At 42.8% G+C, this 14,536-nt stretch overlaps 1 protein-coding gene across 4 annotated transcripts; it reads right to left on the minus strand.

Annotated features, from left to right (window-relative positions):
• Positions 1–94: 94 nt before the first annotated feature.
• STRA8 (stimulated by retinoic acid 8) lies at positions 95–14,271 on the minus strand. Of its 4 annotated transcripts, XM_033058710.2 has the most exons (9): positions 13,977–14,122; positions 13,354–13,551; positions 11,590–11,665; positions 10,631–10,715; positions 10,081–10,233; positions 6,926–7,208; positions 5,596–5,672; positions 3,827–3,938; positions 95–872 (listed from the first exon to the last, which is right to left on the minus strand). In XM_033058710.2, the coding sequence occupies exons 2-9, from the start codon at positions 13,459–13,461 to the stop codon at positions 798–800; spliced, it is 969 nt and encodes a 322-aa protein (XP_032914601.1). In that variant the 5' UTR covers positions 13,462–13,551; positions 13,977–14,122; the 3' UTR covers positions 95–797. The 4 variants fall into 4 exon arrangements, with proteins under 4 accessions (XP_032914601.1, XP_032914600.1, XP_032914599.1 ...); XM_033058709.1 differs by having other exon boundaries at positions 13,354–14,271; XM_033058708.1 differs by lacking the exon at positions 11,590–11,665 and adding an exon at positions 11,939–12,044 and having other exon boundaries at positions 13,354–14,271.
• Between the last annotated feature and the right edge of the window lie 265 nt (positions 14,272–14,536).

Consider the following 14,536-nt stretch of genomic DNA (forward strand, 5'->3'; position numbering starts at 1 on the left):
TTTGTGATGGCTGGTAGCATGACCTCAACATAACCACTATCAGAACACAGTTTGTTCAAGTCTGCAGAGAGCCTTTAATGATAACTCAGAGATGTGAAGGACTTTATTCAATTTCACAGCACTTTTAATTCCAAGACACTATCTGGGCAGCACTACTCATCCAAGAATTAGATGTAGAAGAGCACAGGACTGATCACTTGGCTTTACACACTTCACCAAAATAAATAATCCAAAGTGTATTACTGTGCCTGCACTTTTCTGGGTGACTGGGAAGTGGGTGCTTACTGCTGCTGTCCTCATAAAGAGATACAAGAGCCTCATCCCACTCTCCGTGAGCAAATCCCTCTTTCTTTGTCAGCCCAAGATAAAAAATTGCACCAGAAAAGTAATCAGTGCCAGGTGACTTTTGCAGGTTGCAGTTTGAGACCTGCATCCTGTGGGAGCATGCAGACTGCCACCGATCTGGCCTCCCTGCTGCTCTTCCCATACCTTGTGCTAGGCAAGGTCACTTAACTGTGCATGCCTCAGTTTCTTTGTGAAGCAAGGCTAAACATTAAATAGCAATGGGTAAAAATCTTTATTAATAAATAGCTAAGACCTTTAAAACCTTTAAAAAGTATAAATTAGTCAACTGATATATCAAGAAGTACTAATGAGGGAAGGAGATGGTAACAAACCAGTTCAACACAGTGTCTCCACACTCTGCTTAGAGGTAGCTCACTGGAGGAGGTGAAGCCTCCTCCCACACCTGGTGTGCCTGGCAGTGCTTGGCCAAGTAGAGATAGTGGGGATACTGTTTAGAAATCTTCATCATCGAAGGTCTCTGTGCACCGCAGCATCACAGTCTCATGATCATAGTGAAGATCTTCTTCCTGAAAGCCCCCCCAGAGTCAAGCAGGATTAAAAACCAGAGGAGTTCATTGAATTTCAAATACACAGTGAGTTGGTCAAGAGCTGATGTACCAGCAAAGCAGCTCATGTAGCATGAGCCCTCCCTCCTCTCTAAATCAGCCAGCAGCACTTGACGAGTTCCTGAGGTACCTGATGAAGAATAGCTCAAGTTTGCTGCCAATTTCCTTCTAAAATCACAGGGCTCCATCCTGTGTCCATTTACATCATCTAGACAGCTATTACTGACTGTGGTAACAAGTATGTTACATAACAGGCTCTGAAGGTATGAGAGCTTCCTTGAGGCCTTAACTTCTACCAACTTCAACATCTCCTCCACTTTTAGCAACAGAAGGAAACAGTCTTCTGTTTCACCAGTATACAAAGAACAAGTAGCTCATGAAAAATCAAAGTCTGGAAGACAAAAGTCTTCATGCCTGCAGTCCATCTAGTCTACCTTGTGCATTGATGCAAAACTCTTCAGTAAAATACTGCTCTTAAAAATAGGTGCTGTTTAAAAATGTATAGCTTAAACAGCACTAAATACTACTTGCTTGTTAAGTGACTCATCTAAAATCCATAATTTTAAAAGAAAGTGTGCCTTTGAAAATGCAAAGGTGGTCAGTACTATTTAGGAAAAAAAACTGACTGAGTTTCATCTAGGTGAAACCTTTGGATCTCAGTCTAAATTAACTCTTTACTGCCTTTGCTGTTTAGCTTCTCGTATGATGTGACCTTAAAACACAGCTCTCGAAAAATTACAAGATAGCTTAACTAATCTCATACTCAAAAATACTTTTCTATCATATACAGTAGAAGCATGCTTCGTTCTCATTTTGGGGTCCCTGCCCTTTTAAGAGCTCTCCCTTTCTTTGTCTAAATTATGTACCCCTCCTCTTGTGTGAGTCTTTCTGAAGCTTTTTATTCCAGTGGGGTGCATGCCCTTGGCAGCCTTGAGAGCCAGGGCAGTGGCTCAAGAGGAGCTGTGCTCAGTAGCTCTGTGACTGTGAGACAGTGATCATCCACAATCCAACAGCAGCAGTTGTACCTTGTAGCTGGACAGTTAACCAGAAATGACAGAACATGGCAGTGCATGAATGACCAGCAATAAAATCCATCACCTCATCAGCTCTGCAGATGAAATGGATGATGATGAAAGATGAAAGGCAGCATGGGCTGCCTTTTGTATTTCAGTGGGGTGCACATCACATGCCTTACCTTGGTACTTACTGTACTTGCTACCCACCTCTGTATCTTCCACAAAGTGTGTGCACAGTGTACTGGTACACTGCTTTATCCTTGAGATAATTTATGCCAGCACTGCCCAAACCCCTGTGCTAGCATAGCACCAGCACAGGTACCACATCAAGGGAAGGGGAATGGTCTGCAGAGGTTCAGTCATACCCATAAGGTAAGCAGGATGGTAAGCTTCCTTCCCCTGTTAAGTCCAGGAGTCTCTGATGCTCTGAGCAGCCCAATTTCTGGGGTAAGGTCAGTAGCCTATACTGATCTCTCTGCTGCTGCCTGAAGTGGTGTGTTTCAAGCTAGTGGAACATCTTCTATCCCTGCTCTGCAACCACTTTCATAACTGTCTCAATCTGTTTGCTTTGAGATGGATCCGAATTTCTGCTCTCAAAACAAAAAAGATCTTGTCAGTAATATTTCTTTTTTCTACTTTTTTTGCTTCTTGGCAGCACTGTCTAGATGTACTGTTCTGCACTCTAAATCAAAAGAGATTGTGAACTTCGTATGATATAGCCTGGATGATTTCTGCTCAAACTCCCTTTTTATTGTCTTATCACAGGTAGACAATAAAAGAAGCCTGTGCAGCTTTTTATTTCCTTTTGGATGCACACAGTACAGTCAACTGCCAATTTGCAGTACTTTGGGCTCTTTTGCTTCTTGTCTTTCCATTACTCCCATTCTCCTAGTCTTATTTTAAATATGCCTCTTTAAACCTTGAAAGAGTCACTACCTCTTCCCATACCACCTCATCTGGGAGATGTGAGATGGACTTGGGCTCACACATAACAGCATGCAGCCCCAAGCAGAGGGACAAGATGAGACCATGCCAGGCACGACACTCACAAAAGAAATTTTAAACCAGAAAATGCCATACCTTGTGCTCAAAGGAGCATCTGCTTAGGTACCCAAGACCAGGTGGGAGCTAGGCAATAGAAGCCAGCAAACCAATGGCTACTGTGGAGGTACCAATGGCTACTGTGGAGGTACCAATGGCTACTGTGGAGGTACCACTGACTCTGAACAAAAACAAGCACGCTCTGCCTGAGGGGTATCTCCCTTTCCGTTCCTCACCCACGTGCAAGCTCTGAGCCACCTCTATGGCAGGAAGACAAGAAGGGGAGGAAGAACAATGCAAGCACAAAGACTTCTGGCTCAGCAAACCTGCAACAGTAGGCTGAAGTTAAGGGAAAACTCAGGAACTTTTCACCAGTTCTTTCAAGACCACGAATATCCTGCTTCTAGGGCCTGCCAGTGGAGGGCTCAGGGCAGGGAACCTGGCACCCAGATGAGCAGAAGGTGGTTCTAATGAGCTCAGAATGAAGCAGCTGAGGGTTGATGGAGAACTGGAAAGTGAGCTTTACCTGCTCAGAGGAGATCACTCAAGCTTTTCCACAAGGAACTTTCATGCAAACAATAATAATTAAAAAAAAATCTACAATTCCTCATGTCATTTGCCATTTTGAATAATATTCAAAGCAGTGTCCACTCACACTTAACCTCTTACAAAGGCAATCCTACTGGCCTTTTGGAATGACACATCTAAAATTATGAACCCCAAGACCTTATTTGTAATCATTCTGGACAATATGACCAGAAGCATTGAATACAAAAATCCCTTTCTGACATTGCTCCTGAAATACATTGCTCTGAAATACATTGTTCCTTCTATAAGGAATCCTTTGGCAAGGCTTACCTGGCAAAACTGTGTATTAGTGAAGAAGAGGTGTTTCAGGAACCCAGTGACCTGCAGATAGAGTCTCTGGTGATCCTCTGGATTTTCAGAAGTGCAGCTTGCAAATGCTGAACTGAAAATGGAATCAGATACTGTATTTAATTTTCTGTTCTGTTCTCATTGCTTTCTCTCCTCCATGTTTTACTTATAAATAAATTTAAAAATCAGATGTTTTTCAAGATGGTCCTGATATTAAAGACAATAGCCAAACACGAGAGGGAAGAGTTGTGATGGATGTACTGATGAGATACTATTTGCCAAGTGCAAGGTAGATATGTAAGAACAGAACAGAAATACAAGAAACTGGTCACAACAAGGAGATCTGCTGGTACACTGCAGTACACTAACACTGTTTTGGGGGATAGTGAATGTCCATTAAAACAGACAGCAACAATGGTTATTTGAGAGTGTATTTGATAGGGTTATTGAGAGGAACAGCTTTGACTTCTTCTCTAAAGTTTTTGAGTGAATGCAGTAACCTGTGGTCATGAAATGATATGTTAGCTGTAACTGGCAGGTTTGTTCTCAGGTAACTGTGGCACAAAGCTAAGCTTTTCATTCTGGACCTCACCTCTGTATTCTTCCTGGGATTTTACAAAGCTCTGTCATCACACCTCTGTCCAGAATTACAAGGGGCAGAACAACAGCCAAGAAACAGAAAACAATAAATGTTGACTATTGAAATACCAAACTGATTTAAGACCTAAAACAGACTTTAAAGATTATAGTAATACTTTGCAGTATTAAGGAATACTTAATCTTATTTTAAAAGCAAATGGAAATTGTGACCTAATAAATGTTATTTAATAAAGAAATATTTGTTAAGCTTTTTCATCCATTCAAGTGTATTTTGATCCTCAGCCAAAACAACCTTATTTTAATTTATTCTCTTTGGGAAGTACAACCTGGAATGGTGGTGAAAGGAAGAGATTCACACTAAAGATCACTCTAAATGCTGAAAAATAAGTAGAAAAAGGGATTAAAACCCCACAGATTAAAAATGCTGTTTGCAAAGAGAAACAAACCTAACAAAGATAAAGTAGAAATAAAACAGAAAAGATGAATCATAATGTGATTTTCCTCTTGAGGAAAACAACGCTTTTCTTCCTTTGGTCTACTGGGAAAAATCAAAGGCAGTGCCAGCTTTGTATCTGACGTTCTCTTCTAGGTAACTCATCTGAACTGAAGAGGAAAGAGGTGTCATTATTTAAAAGGTCCTGTGTTTCTTTGGTGTTACTGTTCAGGTCAACCACACTTTAACCTGATCACCTCCTGACGGAATTAGGGTAAGACAAGGGAGAAAATGTTGAAAAATTTAAATTTTTGTCTCATTAAATGAGAGTACAGTTTATGATTAGCTGATTTATCAGGGAATGCCTCTTGGTCCTCACAAGCCTAGTAAGTGACAGAGAAAAAGAAAACATTATGAGTATTGTAAATTGAAAAGACAGAAATCTGTGCAGAGTGGCAAAGAAAATCAGAAGGAACCCAGTCATCTGAAGTAATGGGCTGCTCTTAATAAGTGATTCTACTAATTCTGCTGTAAATGACCATGAGTCATTTCACTTTTTTCCTTTAAAAGGAAGTACTATTGTGAGCAGGAAGCTGCTATTCTAACCATTTATTAAAAAAGAGAGCTGTTGTCTCACTCCACAGAGCACTTGCCATGGAGTACTGACAGTGGGCTATTAATGTACTGTGTCTACCAAAAGGGGGAGTTTGTAATTTACCTCTGGCTGGACATTCCCTGAGCCTTGCTTCTGTCAAGGAAACCAGCAGCAACATCAAATGCATCTTCAAACATCACCTAGCAGAGAAATCACTTCAGATGTCAGCATATCCAGCCATCTAAAAGTTTTACTTAGGGCATAATTTTTAATAATGAAGTCTGTAAAAACATGATATTCTTTCTTTACATTTAACAGGTATGGTTACAGCTAGAGTAACCCAAGAAGTTTTGTGGAGACAGGAATAATGTGCAATAACTGCATTTCATGGCTAGGAACACAAGGTCAGTCCACTCCCTTAAACCTGTGCGTCAACCTCTAGGAATTAGACTTCACATTACATCTCCCAAAATATCAGTAAAAACCATGAATTGTATCAGTGCTTTAGAGACTTGACTGTGGACTGCTGCTTATGGCTGGAGATCTCAGCTGTACCAGACAGTCTCTTCAAAACTGACTCCAGTTTACAAAGGAGTTTGGATACTCCTTGTGCCAGACCACTAAACTCATTAGTTTACTCTGCCATAATGCAGTTCACACACTTTCTGTGCCAGAAATACCGTACAGGGAACATTCCCACGACATTTCCTAAGGCAACAAGCAATATGAGCTGTGTCTTGTGACTCAAAAGGAAACTTGCCAGTGCAATTTACTTACATGCTAAAGGTAAACATCTGTCCCTTCCTTGCAGCTAACGAAATTACATATACCTCTTTGAGCAGCTAGTTACTTCAGCAATCAGTGCTCCAGGAACCATTTATAGAACTGGCTGTTATTTAATCAATCTCTTATTAATAATGTTCTGGTCTATTCAGTCACTGACTTCTTGGCTCTGCAGAGGTGCATGGTACAGGCAATCATTGGCCCTCTACCATTCTCTTTGCTAACCAAGTGCTTTCATGAAAAAAACCCACCCAACCCAAAACACATCAGGCTTTGGCAAACTAGGTATCCCTTCTGGATTTAGATCATCTGTGCTCTTTGGAGGGTCTGCAGAGCACAGTAATTGTATAATTCTTGTTCTTGCTCCCTGTCCCTGGAGCAAGGTAGGAGCAAATTTAATAGTAACTTAGCACAGACACTCATCAAGTAGGTGGAGACTAGTAGGATTACTACCACTGCACTGCTGTAGCTCACTAGGTATCTTACCAAGAGAAAATTTGGTGCAGACATTTACTCAAAGACTGTTCATTGTCTCCACTTACCCATTCAAGTGATCTTGAGAAATCTTAGTTACAACTGTTATATGTCTGCAATTAAAAGCTGCAAAGCCAATTAGCATCTGAAGGCTTAGAGTTTCAGAGGCAGGCTATGAATGTTGCTGAGCACTTACTTCCTCTGGTGTGGAGAGTAAGGAACCACTGGCTTCCTCACTGTTACCTCCGCTGTCCCTCACACTACCTTCAGTGCAAGCAGGCTCTGGGCAAGCAGCCTTGGGATCCATGAGGAAATCTCTCTGGCTACAGTACTGCAAGATGCTGTCCCTGCTCTCTTCAGAAAGCTCTTGCCAGAGATGGGAAATAGCTGTGGAGACCTCAGGAAGAGGCACCTCTCCAGTGGAAACAATTCCATGCTCTATCAGCAGGTCCACTGTGTGCTTATAAAAATACAGGTATCTGGAAGGAAAGGAAAGGAAAGGGAGTATCTCTTAGGAGCAGGCTATAAAAGAGCCATCCACTGAAAATCAGCAGGACACTGGGGAGTAGCTCTAATCCATAACTGCTTCACTGACTCTGCCTCCAGGACTTCACACAATTACTGCATGATGCCCAACACTGACTATTTCACCTGCAAAAAGCAGGCTCCAGCATCAGCCTCAGCAGGACTGCCAGGCACTGCAGGCTGTATGTGTTGCACAGGCAAACCTCATTCCGGAATTTAACAAATTTTCAGTTACTTGCCTTTGTATCCTGAACCTTTTGCACTACAAGTCACTTTTTATACATTTACTGGCATTGCATTACACTTTAAAGCCCTGGTTGAGGTCATACCCTGCTGGATTAGGTACTTACCTGCAAACAGAAATACACTACCCCAGGTCTGGATGCTCTGACAAGCATGGGAACTCCATCTCCTCCCTTTTACATCTAAGGAAACACATCCCTAAGACTGACTTTGATGCAGTCTGTAGTGAAACTGATGGTGGAACACAGGGGTCATAATTTCAACCCAGTGTCTGAATCTCAGAACAAGCCTGCTTCTTCTGTTAGCACTGTGTGGAACAGTGAACCAAGGATAATGATGTCTACTTCAGAAAGCAGCACTGAAGGTTATTTTACATTAATAAAATGCTTAGGGAGTCTCAGATGCAAATAAAAAGATCAAAGGAGTACAAATCAAGAGTTCTATAAACAGCAGTCATTGTTACTATGTTTGGGCTCAAAATGATTCCTTGGACCATGTCCCATTTCCTGATTAACTGAACAGTATTGCATGAGAAAGTAACTCAAAAGAGGTCATTCTTTTTTTTTTTATTTGTAAATATTTGTTCCAGCAGACCAGTATTGAAAATATAATTTTGTAGGCAAACATAAACCTATTTAAACTCCAGTTTCCACACTCTGGGGTATTTTCCACCACTGCTGGAGACAAAATACCATAAAGGGAATAAGTGTTCTCATGTAAGGTATTGCACTCACTAAGGTTTCTGGATGTCCAGCCCCAAACAAAGGACCTGGAATTTCTCAAGCAGAAGAACATGAACCACCATTAGACTGCTCTGCTAAAGAAATTAAGTTTGAAGCACGACTCAACAATTTCCTTCCCAGCTGGAAGGAGACAGCCACATTTTGCACTGGACAGAATACTGTGAAGTCCTACCAATGTATCACCTGCTGCTGATCATGGGTAAAAAACCCAGTCAGTTGAAGCTCAAAGCATTTCTGATGCTTCCCAAATAATGTGATTAAATAGCCAAAAGGCTATTGCTTTCTTTTCTGAAGAGTCCTTGTTGTTTTATGCCTGCTATAAAAGCTCATTTTTGGACAAGAATTACCTATAAAGTAAATGCAATCTGCCCTAGGACTACAGGATAAGTGCCAGAGCCTGCACACAGTACAAGCCCTGGTCTACCTCGTCAGTAAAGAACACGAAAGTCAGGTGTTTATGGCTCTGTCGTGCAGTCTTTGATGAAGCAGATTTTTCTAATCCTGAAAATCTTGATTCAGCACATTTCAAGGTCTTCTAAACGATACCTTAACCGCAGCCGCCTCCAGTTCTAACAGGAGCAGGAGCGGGAAGCTGGTGCCATCTGCTGGTCCAGCTGCAGTCTCCTTTTGAGGAAAAACTCGCTGATCAAAGGGGTTTTTAGAAATACTCAGCAGTTCAAAGCAAAAGAGAAGGAGCTGCAGAAGTTTTTGGTCACGGTGGTGATGCCATGGAAGAGGATGCAGCTCTGGATTCTGCTGCACCGCATGTTGTTAATTGTGGGATGGTTAGGGTGAAATTGATGCTTGATGGTACAGGATAGATTACACATGCATTTATTTCTCATCTCTTGGCAATCAAATAATCGTTTATCCTGTTGGAAATGCAGGATAAAATCTCTAAGAACCTCCTGGTGTTGTCTGGCAGGAAGGGGAAGAACATGGAGTACAATACTTAGTTTTAAGATATCAGTAAGGTATCAGAACAAAACAGTAATTTTACCATTATGACTTACAAATAAAATACATGGACAACTGACATAAGAACAGTGGTCTTTGACTTTTAGGTCTTGCATCAGGCATTCAGGAGCTTAAAGGGTTTACAGACTCACATCCACTAGCTCTTAAGTGTAACACACAAGTTGTTTAGGTACCCCTACCCCCCAGTGCTGCAGACAATTTGGCATTGTTGCAGAATGCCTTCTGGTATCTTCCAGACAACACCATTCTGCAGCCCAGATGCTGATGACTACAAGATCTTCCTTGGTTGAATCCAAGGTTTACCTTACTCTGATCCCAAAAAAAGTACTCCAAGCTTCCAAGAGCTAAGGGTCTGTTTCTGAAAGGGGCAACAGTGTTCAAGCTCCTCATAACAATGCATTAGAGGAAGGATGAGCATCACTGTGCCACTGTGAGGAAAAGAATGTGCCTACCTCTGGTTCCTGCACCTCCCTGGAGCACATACAGCTAGACTCTTGGCAAATACACCTAGTGCAGCAATTCTTACCCTCCTAAAATCTAGCCCCATGGCAGGGATACAGTGGTAAAGTGTAGCAATACAGGGACACACTTGAAAGAAATTTTCTTCTTTTTCTTAAGCGGTGAAAAGCCCTCAGAAATTTACCAAGGCCTGAAAAGCTGGGGACTGCTACAACTCTAAGAGTCCATTCATGTGCAAGTTGCAGGGACTTAGGAAGTGATCAGCTTTATCACCAGCAGGGCCAAAGTTGCTGGCACAAGGCTTCTGTGAGGCTCCAGCAGGGCTGCATGAACAGCAGTACCCGGATGCACAGTGATAATGCAAACAAGTTAAAAACCTGAAGGCAGCATAGGGTGCACCTACCGTTCAAATTCCACTAGGTCTGGGGATGAAGTGTCTGAAAACTGAATCAATTCTGGCTTCCCATATTCTTCCAGTGTTTGTTGTTCAGATTCTTGAAGCAAATACCAGATGGCAGAGTCACTTTCACTCATATCTTCTGAGGCTGATGTAGCGCTGGGAAGAACACAAGGGGGAAAAAGCCACATGAATAACTTCTCAATGGGTTTAATAATGCCCTTGTCATGGTCATTCCAGAACCTAGGGCCCTTCTTGCCAAGCCAGCTTTTTCCTCCTTCTTTTGCTTTTCAGGCAATGAGAAATCATTGCCAGAGATCAGTTACACAGAAGGGAAAAAAATACAAGCACTGATTGGAAATGAGACCAACTACATGCTTAGAATATTTGTGCACTCCATGGGATTACAGAAGTCCAGGTGAAACCTCTTTGGCCTTTCCTCATGATGAAAAACCTCTGCTTTGAAATACAGTAGCAATGACAGAGTTTCAGAGATGCTGGGATGGAAGCAAGTGCAAAATATCATCATCTTTTCTCGACTGGTACAAGCCCTTACCTGTGACTGCCGAATTGCCTCCTGACATATTCCTCCCTGACTTCCTCCAAGCTGGATGGGCTCCCATCCTCCAGACTGCAGCTGGCTGTTGGCAGCAGAAAGGTCACTGTCATTTGCTGTCACATCAATGGCACTTTTGGCTCCTCTCTCACCCTCAACCCAACCAAGCAGAATACTGTCAACAACTGGTTCTTCACAAGCCAGAGATTTTCATCAGGCAAAAATTACATGAAAGAAGAAACATCTGTCTCTCCTACAACATAACTAGCACAACTGGGAGTTTGTGAACACTGAGGAACTCAGAATCAATGCCTTCTTCCTAACACTGATTTTACAGAACTGATGGTAAAAACAACCTGTAAATCAAACTCTGGGCACGCAATATAGTATTTTTTGATTTATAATTAACAAATTGCATGTGAAAAACCCTGATATCCAACCTGTGATTCACAAACAGTATGAATTTTACATATATGCAAGTACATACAGGGGGAAGCTTGCCTCAGACTCCCCTCAACCAGACTCACTGCTTACTATCCTTTCAATTTTGCTCTGTCAAACTATTCTTCCTACCTGTGACTCACTTCTATGGATTTTCCAAGGATGTGGGTTCAGATGAGGTTGTTCATTTTAAGCACTGAGACTTCAAATTGATGCAAATTATTGGAGGTGCAAGTCACATCAATAGCATTTTTTTTTTTCTAGCTGACAGCAATTTGGACACTTGAAGGGACAAAAAACTCTGACTGAGTTTTTTGACCTTTCTGACTGAGAGGAGGATTTCTGAGATACAGTGCTCAGTGGTTTGACAGACTTCTCACTATCCCTTACTTATTGCTACAACTAAAGCCACAGCTGGCTGCAATGCTTTGATGGGCTCAGCTGTATATATGTCTCTATTTAACAAATACACAGAAACCATGTCCAGGCTCTTTGTCCAAGCAAATACTTGCAGTTACCTTTCATCTTCAGCAAAGAACACAAGGTTTGCTCCAGCTTCTGGATAGATGTCTTAGCCTTACGCAAAACCTGATACTAAACATAAGAAGAAAACAGAACTGATTGTTCTCTGCTCTAACTAGATTCATGTTTTAACATGCCTTCGCTGCTTTGCTTTTTCCTTCATGTTTACCTTCAGTAATTTCTATGTTTCTGTGAAAACAACTGTGTTGTTTCACTAGCTACCCTTATACATATGAAAAGGGGAAAGAATTAATAAGAGAGTAAACTTCAATAGAGAATATAAATATTTGGGTATATATTATGCAATACATACACATAAAACCCAGTCACACAGACATTTACTACTTAACTCTGATCTTTTTTCATCAGCAAATGGTCCTGTTTGGATCGTTCTCTTCTTGGAGCATGTCCAGAAATACCATGCTGTGAAGTCTTGTTGGATGCCTACCAACTTCAGGCAAAAGATTTTACTAATGATTTCCCATGAGACTTTTGCTAGGAGAAGCCTTTGCCATGTTCTACATTGCTGTAACCTGGATCACAGCAGCGTAGAAGATGGCAAAGGCTTCTCCTAGCAAAAGTCTGGATCAACTTCAGTGCTGCACATCACTCCTTCATCATCTATACCAAGCACAACTGAAAGCATGTGGCCAGTGCATTTAAACAGACACATCTCCAAAATATTTCAAGATTTTTGTGTGTGGTGAGACCATCCATAACTACCTTGCAGAGCTTTCATGCTGGATATTTTAGCCAGGCACCAAGCACTAGGATTACAAGCAAACTTCCATATTAAGGCTTTTTAAGATATCCAACTTCCTTGGCTCCCGAGTCACAAAAGGGGCACAAGACACTATGAAAAAGCAATTTCAAGAACTGGTATGTGAACACAGTCCCCTTAGACCAGGCAAAGGAAGTTGTTTAGTCTTGGCTTCTGAGATCTTGCTGATTTTGGGTTAGCATGTGTCTCGCTCAGAACATGGCAAAGTGAACTCTTACCTCAACCTACATGAGGGCTAAGGGACTCAGCAGGCACAGGTCACATATTGTGATATTTAGCATATTCAGGGGACAGTTCTAAACAATCATTACACCCTCTACTTTACAAACTGGGAAACTGAAAGTAACCAATGTCACTAAACGAATCAGTAGCAGAGTTGAGAAAATACTCCTGATGTTTACTCCTCTGCCTCCAGCATGGTAATTTCAGTCTTTTCAGTAGTCTTTTGAGTAAAACAATTTTGCTTGAATAGTTTCTTCCTTTAGTAGAGACCAAGAAAAAGTACTGGTGCTTGTTTTTATTCCCAAACTTATTTTTCCAGTGTCTTGAAGATTAAGTGCACCTCATAAAGCTGAATGAATTACTCATTTCCCTCTAGCTCCTTCTGTCCCTAAACTCACTGTTCTGATTCAGAACAAAATGCTTTGACATCAGCTTCATCATGGGATCTCTTGGTTTGTTTCCAAAATACTATAAAAGAAAATGCAAAGCCATAAAAATGCTGCAAAAAGCCTGTAAGAAAAGTACAGATAAGGCACATGATAAACCCATGACCCAGCAACTATAAACTGGACAACTCGCTTAGGCTGAGTTGGCAGCTTTAAAGAGGTCCAGGAAAGGTGCATACAGCCAAATTGCACACATACTGGCACTCACAAAGACACAGTGATCATCCTCACAGACTGACCCTAAACCTGGTTAAATTTGAACATCCTTGTGTATTATAAAGATGCATAGAGAAACAGTCACTGTTCCGCACCTTTGAGGCACAGCTGTCTGACTGGGATAAAACTCTTCCCCGCAAGCTGCTGAAGAGTCTTGCCAGAGGAACCCAGTGGTGTGCCTGTGGCAAGTGCTGCTTTGCCATGCAGTGTTCTACCTCTTGAAGGTGTCTCAGGGGACTGAGACTCACTTTGGCATGTGTCTTCCTACAGTCTCCAGCTGTGCCTGTCGAAAGCTGCAATGCAACATTTATTTATATTGAATAAATATTTAAGTGACGAGAAAGAAATCTTACAGTCTGCATAGTGGACAGACAAAAAGGAAAAATCTGGCTGACTGACAAGAGCTAATCTTTCTGTAGAAAATCACAGGGTTTGAAATATTCTCTTTGCCTGAGATACCTGCCTGTTAAGTACTTACTAAAACCTAATTCACCACTAACAATTAAAATCAACCCAGCTGAAGCCAGCCTCCCATCTCTTGCACCCTTCCCTACAATGAGTTATGCTCCATTTCCACGGAGTATCCAGGGCTTGGCTTCACAAAGCACCGAGACTCCTCTGCTCCCACCGATGTTACTAAATGACAGATTTCTTTACAACATTGATTTTTTTTTTCCCCAATACACTGTGACACATTGGTGTGGGCAATACCAGATACCAGATACACTCTTGCACGAGAGGGCCAGATCCAGGCCCAGCTGGGCCTGCTGCAGCTGCCTCGCCGGCCTGACACAGCCGGAGGCGCCCGCCTGGAATGCCTTTCCCTGCCTTCCACTGGATTAACGCCCCCTGCCTCGCCACCGACCGCAAGCACAGCCTAGAGGTAAGAGTCCCGCCCCTGCTGTTCCTTCGGAGGCCGGGAGGGACAGGCCGGCCGGGGGAAGCCCGTGAGGGGCCGCGCCGGAGCCTCAGGGACGGCTCTGTCGCTCGGTCTGACCATCAATCCCTCCATCAATCACGCCATCAATCAATTCGCGCCGCCCGGACCCCGCCCGCCGCCGCGCCTCTGCCGCCCGCGCCGAGCAACACGAGCCGCACGTGGCGGGCGGCCAATCGGCGCGCAGCCGGCGCCCGCGGCGGCCAATCAGCGGGCGGGAAAAACGCGGGCTGCACTCGCCAGAGGGGTGGGGCGTGGCGCAGAGAAGAGGCGGGCGGGCAAGGCACGCTGGGAGTTGTAGTTCCCCTGGCGCTGGGCCGGACCGGGCCGGGCCATCCCCT

This window comes from Catharus ustulatus, chromosome 4 (assembly GCF_009819885.2).
Source record: "Catharus ustulatus isolate bCatUst1 chromosome 4, bCatUst1.pri.v2, whole genome shotgun sequence".
NCBI lineage: Eukaryota > Metazoa > Chordata > Aves > Passeriformes > Turdidae > Catharus > Catharus ustulatus.

Excerpts from the sequence above, each read along its gene's own strand:
- STRA8 (XM_033058707.1), bottom strand. The coding sequence starts at position 13,461 with ATGGCAAAGCAGCACTTGCCACAGGCACACCACTGGGTTCCTCTGGCA. Across the intron at positions 10,716-11,938 it reads TGAAAAAAGATCAGAGTTAA|CCAGCTGCAGTCTGGAGGAT; the intron begins GTAGTAAATGTC and ends TGCTGCCAACAG. Across the intron at positions 10,234-10,630 it reads AGGCAATTCGGCAGTCACAG|CGCTACATCAGCCTCAGAAG; the intron begins GTAAGGGCTTGT and ends TGTTCTTCCCAG.